Raw genomic sequence first — 13075 nt, 5'->3', positions numbered from 1 at the left:
GAGAGAGAGAGAGAGAGAGGGAGAGAGAGAGAGAGAGAGAGAGAGAGAGAGAGAGAGAGGGAGAGAGAGAGAGAGAGAGAGACAGAGAGAGAGAGAGAGACCATGTGTCCGTGCTTACCGATTTGTAGACTGCTGATAGCATCATCGTAGTAGCCCAACTCTAACAAGGCCTCGCCGAGGAAGAAGTGTCCCTTGACAAGGACCTTGTCCATCTCGAGGGCGCGCCTGCAGTCCTGACATGCCGCCTCCCATTTCTTCAGCTTCAGGAAGCAGAGAGCGCGGTTTGTGAAGTAGGTTGGTATGCAGGGATTCCTGAGCTAAAACACGAATGATATCAGCGGTTAGATCATCTTTGTCTCTTAAACTCTCTTTCCATCTTCGTTATAGTCCCTCGGATTGTGAAGATTAATATTTACGAGGTTAAGAGGTTAGATATGTAACCTAGCCTCTCGCCTAAGCACTAAGTAAAGTAGCACGCATCCTCGTATTTCTAACTCAAAAATACGGGTAGGGAGTCCAATCGAGATTCTGATCAATGTTTCTGGGTTAGGTGGCAATAAACTGGGTCTATAGCATAATCTTTACGTGGAATCGCTAACTACACGAACCATTTCCACTGACATTGCGATTCTGCAGTGCCTTCATTATAACTAGCTGTTAGTGTCAGTGGAGTGACAGTGCCAATGACAATGCCACAATTATATAAATGTAACATATGATTTACAGATGTTACACAAATTAGTTAGAGACGCGGAGTGCGGCTAGACTCGGGGTTGTTTTAGTGGTAATCTATGTAGACAGAGCGTCGCTCGTCTTGTGTGGCTACATTGATGTATAGGGAGAATGGTAAATGTAACAGTTTTAGGTTGGGCGTTTCTAGGGTCATTGTGAAATGAGCGTAGGGACATAGGGCTGTGGGTTAGTTACATATGTGGGGGGACAGAGATGTAGGAGCACAGGCACTTGGGCCGTTTCAATAATAAAATGATGGTTAATAAAATAATACAACTTGTCAGTACTAGACCTACCAGTAGTACTAGTAGTAGTACTAGTAGTACACGTAATACTAATAGTCTTAATGTTTGATTTGCCCTAATAACTTCACTTCAATACCGTCCAATACACCGCTGCAACACATAGCGCGCACGCCATTGTGCACAAATACACAGTAATACTATTACTAATAATATAGAGGCCTGCGGCAGTTAATGAACGCGGGCTATAGTACTAGAGCCTAGAGGCTAGAGCTAAATTCAACGTTACATAAATACTACCGAGTACCGGTACTTACAATTGCCTTGGTATAACAAGACACTGCATCGTCATACTTTCTTGTCTGAAAGAATCGATTCCCTTGTTCTTTGAGATCACTGGCATTCATTTTCATATTGTGTGACTTGTGTGACGTGTCATCGGAGAAAGAGGTCGTGAACGGTCCAAAAAGAAGGAAAGTTCAAGAAATCTACAGATTGGCTAATCTCGCAGCGACGTTCAATTGGTGCTCAGAATTGGTGCAATGTTGACAGCGACGCGACTGCCATCTCTTGAGCAGTTGAAGCATTAACGAGCAAAATTTTACAGCATTTGAAAAGCACAAATTTCGTAATTTTTGTGTCATATAATTAACTTTAAATTAAGCATCAATTTGTGAACCTATTGCAACATTCGTTCTATTTAGTAATTACTATGTGTGTTAATAAAAACATTCCATAACACTAGGAAGAGAAGTTCTTGGGTTAGTGGGCAGGCTCTGTAACCAAAATGTGCACATGTACGAGTGCATCTTGCAAACTTGAGGGTGTAAATCTTAATAAAATACACTGTTACAGTATTTTTTACTGAACACAATTTATTAAAACCTTTGCTGCTGCATACCAAAGAATAACATAAAATTCGCTTTTGTAACACAATTCTCCTCGTCGTTCAATATCATGAATATGGCAATTAACGATTAATAAATCGCAGTGGCTGGAGGTACGGTAGCCGTCGGTCGTTGAAGCCCCTTTTTGGCGTTAGGGTTAGGGTTAGGATTAGGTTTAGGGTTAGGGTTAGGGTTAGGGTTAGGGTTCTAGCTCATCTAAACTCTCAAATCGTGAATTTATTTCCCAAGGCGTTATTTCGAAATCTGGCGCCACCGCCGCCATCTTTGTCTCGTTAAGTATGAAAGCGAATGGACGCCCGTACCCGTAGCCTCGAGACATTAAGATACGGCTACCGTACCCGTAGCCACTGCCTTAATAAATACTCAATTTCAAAACGCGGTTAACTAATTGATCTTTAAAGGAAATATTCCATGGCGCCATTCTGTATAGGTAACGTGGCGACGAAGACTTCCGGTCACATCGGTCTTTGCTCACTCGTCATGAAACGCGAGATTACTGTTCCAGACGTCTGATTCTGGCCTTTAATCGCTGCGACGCGTAACACAGGGGCGTTTTCTCTTCCTGCACGAAAACGAGAATCAAAAAATCTACATGTGGCTCCGGTGTATCGATCTCCGTGGTTACCATAAACACATCTGTTTTATATAACGCACTGTAGATTGATATTTCATTTGGATATTCAGAATTCTCGTTCTTTACTTTAAACTGCCATCACATGTGCGCAGACATAAAGGCGTGCAAACATGAACTATGCATATAACTAACACATGCAATATATATATATATATATATATATATATATAAATAAAACAAAAATCATGAACAAAAAATACTTAAATACTACAGTAAAACTCGCATAAGTCGACACTTTTGGGACCAGCATATATAATATGTGCCGACTTACGAAAATGACGACATACGCGTAAGTCGTCATTTTGTCAAATTATATGTAGGGCTCCCCTTGCAGGCGGCCGTCACCCCTACGCAGTCATAAACTTGCTCCACACACAACGACGGTCAGTTCGCTCCACATTCATAGCAGACGTCAAACAATCGGGCCCGTACATCAATCGACACCGCTGCTGGCCATAACGCACGTACATCGCACGAACTAGCGGCAAGCGTGGCACACGCTGGGTATCTGTAACACCCGCTGTTGATTACACGTTTGGACATTGCAGGACATTTGCGGCGCACGTCTGCCAAATTTTCTTGGAACACTTGCTGGAAAAATACGGTAATTCTGCGAGGCCGTGCTCTGAAACGAACTATTTAGTACAGTATGGCAGAATTTTCAGGGAAGCACACGGACTCCTGCATATGTCAAATCAGGGAGTCCGACAGTAAATCAGGGAGTCCGACAGTAAATCAGGAAGTCCGACAGTAAATCGGGGAGTCCGACAGTAAATCAAGGAGTATTTGACTCCGAACTCGCACCCTGCATTGGGCTGCATACACTGGGGAATCTGGGAGATGTGCGAGTTGAAAAAAACACAATGCGTCCAAGCAAACAATGCGAATGAAACAATCAGTGCACACAGCAACAACTCAGTTGTGCGATCTACAGGCGATCGTTGGTTCGACCTATAAGCGCATATCTGCGACAGCCAGCTCGAACATCCCCTAGACCATACACTGCGCCATCGGCATTTGTGATGACGACTTCCAGATGGGAAATTACTGTTGTTTGTATTACATGGGACCTGTCTGAGGGCGACAACTTGCACATAATGACGACTTGGGCGGGCCTATTCCAATGGATTTACTATGAGAGAAAATCGGGACTTTGACTTCCATGACGACTTATGCAAATTGACGAGTTAAACGATGATGACTTATGCGAGTTTCACTGTATCAACATTGTGTAGTTGCATTATTAAATCTTGCTAAATATACCTTATTTATTCACTATAATAAATACCATATTAAGGAGTTCTGTTCTTGCTCCTCTCTGTACAAGCAGCATAGCTTCCTCTGCTCTCTCCTCTTGACATGCCAGGTGACTGTCAAAAATAGATTATAGAAGACAAATCAATAGAATTAGGCAAACTACGTACTATTACATATATAGGCACACTACTACTATACAATACTATACAATACTATGCTATGCAATGCTATGCTATGCTATGCTATGCTGTGCTATGCTATGCTATGCTATGCTATGCTATGCTATGCTATGCTATGCTATGCTATGCTATGCTATGCTATGCTATACTATACAATGCTATGCTATGCTATACAATACTACACTACACTATACTACACTACGCTACACTACACTATACTATGTATACAATACCACATTGGCTCTGTAAATATCACGCAATGTCAGAAGTTAGACTCCGCATAGATGGTGTGTATAAATTAGTTCACGAAATGACACATGAAATTTGCATGACGGCCTTTCGATGGTATCTACTCACATTTAACAATCGCCTAGGAAACCAGTAACTTGTACGGATTATCAAAATTACACAAGTTCACTGCAGATTTCTGTAAATTATACATCATAGTGTATATGTTTTACGCTTTAATGAGAAGCGTTTTCTGAACAGAAGAACCCAAATGCTACGGCAAGTAATACTTCCATACGTGTATCCGCTTCGCTCCCGCTACAGGAAGAAGTACATCCCTTTAGATGGAGCGAAGGTGCTACGCGGGTAGAGGTAACGTTTGCTGTAGCATTTGGATTCATCTTTTCAGAATATCTAAGCGAACACGTGCTCACAGTGGCGTGTTGCCTTCGACATCCTTGCCGTTTACGTTGGATATGTACTGCAAGAGCAGCTTGACGACCTTCGTGTTGCCCTTGCACACGGCCCTGTGCAGGGGCGTGTGGCCCGTCTGGTCGACCACATTCACGTCAGCTCCACTCAACAGCAGCTTCTCTGCGATCTGAAAGACGGAGAAATTCTCTCCGTCAGACGCGTCGCGAAACGTTGTGACTCTTGCGTGACTGCTCTTCGCTTCGAAAAGTTACGAGGTTCAAGTGGTTTTTTATTCGTTGCTACGAGCATATTTGCTCAAGTAAGAGTAATGTATATTGTACATATTGTCATATTGTACGAGTCAAGCATCACTCTACTGCCGAGAATACTAACCTAATCACTTTGTAAAACGACGGGAATTTGCTTGAAATTGTACTTGCCTTACAAAGATTAAGCACCGAGTCCTGATACTCGAGTCAATGTTACATAAACACGGACACGTTCAAGGTCCACGTAGAACCGGCGGTAAGAGAGAAACTAGCTAGCGACTGTCGAGGGGTAGCCAGTGCTTCTTAAACTATTTCGGTGCCATTCACCCTGACATCTTTATCACAAAATTACATTTTCACCAGCGACTAAATTTCCTTATGTTCTTGGTCTAGTTTCATTCACCCCAAAATGATTTCATTCGCCCCTTGGGCTACGCATTCACCAGCTTACGAAACACTGGGGCCGACTGCGGGCCCTCTCGCTCAGCCGCTTCGTCTCTGTGCGTACCTCGTACCTATCCTTGGAAGCAGCGTAGTGCAGAGCAGCCTGTCCCGTCGTGTTGACGGCGTTGACCTGGGCCCCACGCGCGATCAGCTCCGCGACGATCTCCAGGCAGCCGGCGGACGAAGCAATCATCAGCGGACTCCAGTTAGTCTGGACGCACGGGAAGAGAAAACAAAATCCGTCTTCGATATGTAGTCCCTTGGACTTTGAAGACTAATGTTTATAAGGTTTTCAGGCTATGGGGAAAATGACAACAGAGACGGATGTGACACAAATGTGATACATCACAGACAACAATGTGCACGGACACGTTGGGGCACAAATTCAAAAGAGACTTGGGAGGGGGGGGGGAGTTGACATCTATGCGTTGGGATGAAAGTAATTTGCTGCCAGCAATTGCTTTTACCAGAGAATTACTTTAATGAGTGACACATACACAAAATAAACATTGTGAGACAGTCGACTGACGTGAAATTCAAAATATTTGTATCTCACTTTTAGTACAATGCGTACACCTACGCAGGGTTCTCCCTACGTTGCGCAAACGGGGCGCGCGCGCCCCGTTTGGGAAAACTCCCCCCTGTTTGAATCGTTGCGCCCCGTTTGGGAAAACTCCCCCCTGTTTGAATCGTTGCGCCCCGTTTGGGAAAACTCCCCCCCTGTTTGAATCGTTGCGCCCCGTTTAAATTCCACCACAATAAAAGTTTGCCAGCGCGGGAATCGATCGTCAAGAATTGCCGTTCGACCAGGACATCCGACGCGTGTATTTTTACCGTACCACGCATGTACTGAAGACAGTACACAAGTTAACCTGACAATGCACAGTTAACCTGTCACTAACTGTACACCGACTCGGCTATCTTATAATATATACAAGAACCCCCAAATACCGTCTATGGTGTGGTGGCGATTTTACGCATTAATTAGTCGTACGGTAAAAATACACGCCCCCCGGACCCCCCTAGTTATTTCTCTTTCATGCACTGATATTATCCACTTTGTTGTGAATGAGACACGGTTTATTGAAATGTTGCATTATGTAGTTCTGCATGTTGTTCCAAATATTCTTGCACATATTTCCATAAATATGGTGTCTCTAATGGTTTGAGCATTAACTTAGTAATCAAAGATAATGATCAAACAGACTTAAGAGTTAAACCATAAAAGTTGGTAGTTGATCCTTTTCAGGTTGATAGTTTGAGCATTAACTTACATAGCGCTGTGTGGTATGTGTGTGTGTGTGCCCGTGTGTGTAGTCAGTGTTGTTAGTCGATTCAACGCACCCACTGAGTCCGGTCCGAGTCCGCGCACGGCGAGTCCGGAGTCCGAGTTCACACCACCCGAGTCCGAGTCGAAGTTCCACACCACCCGAGTCCGAGTACCGGAGTCCAGTTTTGATTTAAGGAAAAAATCGGAAAAAGGGAAAAATCGGATTGTAAAACTGCGTGTTACAATATGAACAGTTGTGTACTATGTATGTAGTGGCCTGAGCCGGCCTCCGAACCGCGAGTCCTCGAGTCGAGTCATTGCACTCCGAGGCCAAGACCGAGACCGAGACCAAGAAAACGCTCTCGAGGCCGGCCTCGAGACTTACAACACTGGGTGTGTGTGTGGTGTATGTGTGTGTGCGATGCGTGTGGGCGGCGTGCATGTATAATATATAATAATAAATTAATATAATAATATATATATATATATTGCGTTGGGAAGCTAGTAAGGATTCCCTGCTGACCACATGGGGATTGACGTTAATAGGGTATTGTTGCTTTTGCTTAGGTCGGCGAATATCGTGTATAATTAATAACCAATTATAATTAATAATCAACAGGCTGATAATACATTTTTTATTAGCTCTTGTAATTATATATATTGTGTGTATATATTTATATACATATATATATATATATATATATATATATATATATATTATATATATAATTATTTATAATTTTAATAATTTAGAGGATAATAATTCCCATTTCGTAACCTCGCAACAAAAATCCTACATACACCTACTGTGAGCACGAAATGTTCTTACTGAGCCAGAAATGTGCTCCGAACTAGAGGATTTTGATACAACGATCCGACAGTGTTATTCAGCGCATAAATTATGTTGAGCGAAGGGGTATGCTAGAGCAAATAGTTCCTGGAAAGAAAACACTATATTGTATCCTGTTTGCATAAGTAATGTGGATAACATGTGATTTAAACAAATTTCACAATTCTGTACTGAACAAACATATAGTAATGAATTATAACTTGTTTTAAATCATAGGAAAAAGAACTGTTAACGATTGCTCGCTGTGTCCCGGACGTGTAAACATCACTGTGGCGCTACTTTTGCAAGACAAGTAGTGTCGTTTAGATTTTTGTGAGGAAATGTTATGAAAGTAGCAATACAAATGAGTTGTACCGTGAATTTTGCAACATATGCAAGCTCACAGTAGTATATATATGCATTTAGCGCAGGGTTTTGCAACTTTAACCCCCGGCGCCACGACATTTCAGCGGGTCGGCCACATTTTGACCCCGTGACGCGGGCCGACCTCACGCAGCAGCAGCTCATTCCAGACCTCGCCATGAAGGAAGTGCTCGATATCTTCATCGCCGAGAACGGCTGGGTGGAGGACTACTGACCCCCCCGACTCGGACCCGCGCGACCTCTGACCTCCGACCCCTGCATCGCCGGGAAGCAGACCGTGGTCGCGCCGAGAGGTCGCCGCGTCTGCTTCGCCGGGAAGCAGAGCGTGGTCGCGCCGAGAGGTCGCCAGCGTCTGCCTTCGCCGGGGAAGCAGAGCGTGGCGCGCCGAGAGGTCGCCAGCGTTCTGCTTCGCCGGGGAAGCAGAGCGTGGTGCGCGCGAGAGGTCGCCAGCGTCTGCTTCGCGCGGGGAAGCAGAGCGGTGGTCGCGCCGAAGGTCGGCCAGCGTCTGCTTGCCCGGCACGATTACGAGGGCCAGCACGTCGCCACGGTAACGGCCGGCAGTCGCCGCCAATTCCCTCCCCCACGGTATTGTTGACGTCGGCGCGTAGGGTGTATGGGCTGGAAATTCGCAGACGTTGCGGGCAGTTTGCAATCTGTAAATACCCCTGGGGCTAGTGAAATACGGGAATTCTGGGGGGGCCGTGGTTAGAAATGAAAATTGCCTTGACGTTTGTCTTAACGTTAGCTTTTTTCCGTGGTCCGGACCTCTGTACGCTGTGTACGGGAAGCTCGAGACTCGTTACCACGTTTCTGTCAACAAGTCTGTGAGAAAAAAGACTAATTGTAAGACTAATGCTAAAACTAGTTCTGTATTTGACAACGGAGCCTCAGATTATTAGTTTTGCGATAGCAGCATTCGTGATTACGCGTCGGGACGGCTTAATTGGACTTTGGTGGTGCAAGTAAGTTTTCGTGCACACAGAGGCTTCTACAGAGGCTGATCTATGTACGGGGGTGAACCCACGTTTGTTTTCTTTCAAATGTCTTACGTTCTGAAAAACGAACAGGGTTTGACACCTGCCGCATTCCATGAATGTTGTCTCAATAGTGACTGTAGCAATTTTTACGAGTGAAACGTTTGTTTTAACGGTCGATTATCGGACATTAAAAACAGGTTGCCGTAGCCTGTCTTTCGATTAGATGGGAGCTCCATATCATATTATTGTGAACAAATTGAAATTATCTAGAAATTAATTTGGAAGTATTTTAACCGGCAATCGATAACAATACATCAAAAACGTTAGCTATAGTCACAGAGTCCCACGCAAATACACGTAATATAAAAATTTTGGAGCTTTTTTCTAAAGTACATTCATACATAGTTTTATTATTGTGTACATTACAATATATATATAATTAAGCTAAAGTACTAGATTTAGGAAATTTCTTTAAATTATTCTAAAACGAATTTCTCTAAATAATTTACTGCTCTAGTTGGTAATGTATCTATTGTAATATTTATTAGAAATTGATTTTTGTGTGAGTTTATAAGTAAAGGTTGCATATAAGATTTAGTGACCTGCACATACATGAACTCATGTTTATGGAATGAAATATAAGCATGACATAACTCTACAGTCCTGTACAACTAAATTTGTTTTGTAACTCTCATTGTGCTAAGTTTTAAATCACATTGACTTAACATCAAGGGATGTTTTGAAATGTAACAACACAAAGGACAATATCATTACATAACAATAAGCAAATTATAGTACAACGTAGCACAGGTTACTAAGGTTCCATTCAATTTTTATTCGTGCAGGCAAAAAATAAGGCTAGTAGATTTAGCCGGTCTGCCTGCATAAGTAAACAGTTGCCATATTGCTTTCAAGCTGCATGATTCAGTCGTAATATATATTTTGCTAGGGTCCACCGTAGTCAGGACGTGGGGTGAGACGAGACACTAGTTTGTGTGTTGAGCGTCTGCGTGCCACTCCGGGGAAAGTAAATCAGCTGCAATACATAAACAAATATACGTTGTCATTTAAGCAAGAGAACGCTGCTACGCTAAGCCAGGTTAATACTCTTTTTCAATCGAGAAATCGTATGAAAATAACGTCTACGATGGACATTCAATCCGCTTGCACACTTGAAGTACGTGTCGTGTATAAGTCGCACATGAGTTTCTTTCGAAGTATACACATAAGTCACAATTATATCTGACATACATTTGACACTGGTGCACATACATGTCAAAACACGTAAGAGAGAGAGCGAGGCATGCACATTTAGTGAGGGGATGGCAACTGCAATGGCTCGTCACCGAGGAATTATAACCCACTCGGCGAAAATTGTCCGTCAGTCTGATTCGGAAATATGTCGAAAAAAATATTGGCGCATACAGTAATTATTAATTTTTATTTAATCTGGAGAATTCGCCGGCCCGTGGACACCCCCCCCCCCGTTCGCCCGTCATCGTACCTCTCCCGGACGAAGCGTGCCTCGTAGTGTGGGTTTCGCTGTCTTCGCTGAGGTTTGGGTACTCCTCTCAAAGCCAGGAGCGCGTGCTTTGTCCGGGGTCCCGCCGGCACGTGATCGGGCGGATACAGGACCAGCGCTGCGAGATTCGAATAAATGACGATTCGATCGACGGAGCGTTCAAAACGCCTTCCGCAAAACAAATATGTTCAAAACATAGTGAGAGAAATTACTGAGTATCATCTACGATCATCTTTATCCCGACGGTAAACTTTTTTATGCGTATATTCGATTATATTTATTTTTTTATTTTGTTTTTTATTTAGGCTTCTTGATTTTGCTTGAATAAAACAAAAAAGGGCAGGTGAGAGAGAGAAAGATGATTATTCCAAATGATCTTTCAACTGCATTTCAATGTATAAAAAGCGTAACTTTTGCAAACCGTAAGAGCGCCACCTTCTCTCCGCAAGATCACCTCTGCAAAACCAGGGCCGTGAAAATGGAATGGAACTCCAGTATCACTCCGCTGTAATGGAAAAGAAGCACTCGACTAATACACTAGTCCACACCACACCCACAGACACGCCAAATACACCACGTCTATTGATGAAATGATCGTACAGATCTAGTGATGTCCGATGATCGTTATAATCAAGCGTAGTCTTGCAGGCAATTAACACGACTAAGCGCCTGCGATTTATGAAAAATAAATAAATCGATTATCAAAAAAATTTAATCGCAAATACAATTACGTAGTCTAGTTTAATTAATTCAACACTGGATTAGACTAGACATAGTTTTGACAACATTAACAGGTAGAAACTGTTCTGCATCGCAGGGCCGCAAACGGAGATGAAACCTGGGCATGTTGAGAACAATAGTCATCATAGAACGTCGACAGCACTTTGTGTCGTATTGTTATAGAGGAAATCTGCTACGATTTTTCATTCAGGTAATTTCGCAGCGTTTCTGTCGACGGCCCAAGAAGAAAAAAGTTAATACTAAGACTAATGTTAAGACTAATTTGTTTCTGAGAACAACGGCCCTGTTGGTTTACCTGCCCAGTCCGAAGCTATCGCTGGCTCGTGTCCGGTAGAATGAAACGCCGGAAGTTGATAGAGGGAGAACAAACTTCGCCACTCCGTTGTGCGTTGTTTATCTCCAAACCAGTACCAACGTTCTGCTCGTGAACAACGAAATGGGCATGCGACGGTGGCCTATAAGCTATCATCGTGTACATAATTAATACCATTTACTAACGCAGGCCTGCGTATCACGATGCTAAAAAAAAAAAGGGTAATAGTTCTTGAATGTTTCTAAGGTAACATGATAACGCGATCGATGATTACCTTGATTAACATACAAACAGGTCAATGTGGTTGGTCAGCCATCAGTTCTGGCTGCAACTCTTAGTGTCGTTGGAATTACGAATGCGTATGTATCAATCGTATAGATATACTCACCATTACCAAGTGTGTCCGAGCTGGACATTCAAAAAGGTGATTTATATAGTGTTCTAATGTAGTATCAACTGAAAAAGACATTCTCATCAAAAAAAATGACACTTTAAAACGACGATTATATGTTAAGTAATGCATGTAGTAAATATATATATTGCTTAAAATAGATTATCAAACTGTACAAGTGTTGTCTCCATTAAATAAGTTCATGTAAAATTAAGCGAGTGTGCTGTTTTCGACATTTTTGGATCTATAAGAGAAACTGTGTAAAGAATCTCCGACTTATTTTCTTTAAGTTATCGTACTTTTTATATTAAGAATAGGTGTTAGCCGAACTCAACGAATAATTTTGCTATAATTTTTCAAGAGATTATGAGTTGCATATCTCTGAACAACATGGATGTCGGCAGTATGCATGAAATTCTTGCTACATCAAATTTGTAAAAAAAAATAATTCACAGGACTTGGACAAAAGCAAACTACCATGTGACATGCTCCTGATACGACATGACTAAAAAAGAACTCCGTTACTAACTTCTCTGAAAGGAATAGGGGAGGATATATCCATAGGTACCGGGGTGTAGCATTCTTCTTGAACACGGATTACGGACTCCACTGCCTAAGAGGGTCCGTCAGCCAGAGTGGTCTGCAGTCTGAGCCCGTTCAAAAATTAAAGATACTTAACAATAACGCCATGTGCTTATATTTTTAAGGTTCAGTGCTTGCCACCTGTTGCCCCTGCCGCAAATCTCTTTTGGGCAATCTAGCTGGGAATACGGTAATTCCGCGAGGCCGTGCTATATGAAACGACTAGTTAGTATGCAGAATTTTTACAGAAGTCACAGTACGGGACTCCTGACATATGTCAATGGGAGTTGACAGTAAATCTGGGAGTATTGACTCCAGACGTCACGTTAAGTTTTGCACCCTGCGTGAACCCAGGCCGTGCCAGCTTTATATTGGTGGGGGTTTCGTTTTCTATAATGTGGCAATTTGTGTAGGGCGAGGGCGGCCGACGCGACGGGAGCATAGACCGCAGGTCAGGGGGGGGGCGTCCGTTAGGAACCCCCCATAGAGCTACGCGGCCTGCCACTGAACCTTTCCGTAATCGTCTGCCAATCGGCTTTAGCGTCGTTTCTTCGGTACCCTCTCGGGCGTGCCTGATTATGCCACGGTCTTGCGGCGGAGCGTACTCTTCGAGAAACTGCTGCCGCCCTCTGTGTGAGATCGCAGCTGTACCGCTGACCTCGATGTATACATCTCTAAGCCCTGCTGCAAGTCACCCTCGCACCAATCAGCTGCAGATAGATCAAACAACTGATTTATAGCGACAAATTAATGTAAAAC

At 43.2% G+C, this 13075-nt stretch overlaps 2 protein-coding genes across 2 annotated transcripts in view; both read right to left on the bottom strand.

Annotated features, from left to right (window-relative positions):
• The window catches only part of LOC106806160 (E3 ubiquitin-protein ligase CHIP-like), a 3881-nt gene extending 2365 nt beyond the window's left edge, over positions 1-1516 (bottom strand). The window contains exons 1-2 of the mRNA XM_014808022.1: positions 1292-1516; positions 102-317 (exon numbers count right to left, since the gene is read on the bottom strand). Coding sequence (XP_014663508.1) covers positions 102-317; positions 1292-1387 — 312 coding nt within the window. The 5' untranslated portion in view covers positions 1388-1516. The remainder of the gene's footprint in view (positions 1-101; positions 318-1291) is intronic.
• Positions 1517-1831: 315 nt separating this feature from the next.
• LOC106806173 (26S proteasome non-ATPase regulatory subunit 10-like) overlaps positions 1832-13075 on the bottom strand; it is a 12631-nt gene continuing 1387 nt past the window's right edge. Inside the window, exons 3-6 of the mRNA XM_014808035.1 lie at positions 5372-5518; positions 4615-4781; positions 3805-3886; positions 1832-2444 (exon numbers count right to left, since the gene is read on the bottom strand). Coding sequence (XP_014663521.1) covers positions 2376-2444; positions 3805-3886; positions 4615-4781; positions 5372-5518 — 465 coding nt within the window. The 3' untranslated portion in view covers positions 1832-2375. The remainder of the gene's footprint in view (positions 2445-3804; positions 3887-4614; positions 4782-5371; positions 5519-13075) is intronic.

Source organism: Priapulus caudatus, unplaced genomic scaffold (genome assembly GCF_000485595.1).
Source record: "Priapulus caudatus unplaced genomic scaffold, Priapulus_caudatus-5.0.1 Scaffold145, whole genome shotgun sequence".
Lineage (NCBI taxonomy): Eukaryota > Metazoa > Priapulida > Priapulimorpha > Priapulimorphida > Priapulidae > Priapulus > Priapulus caudatus.
Note: the sequence above shows the minus strand (reverse complement) of the source record. Positions and strands in the feature narration are given on the sequence as shown.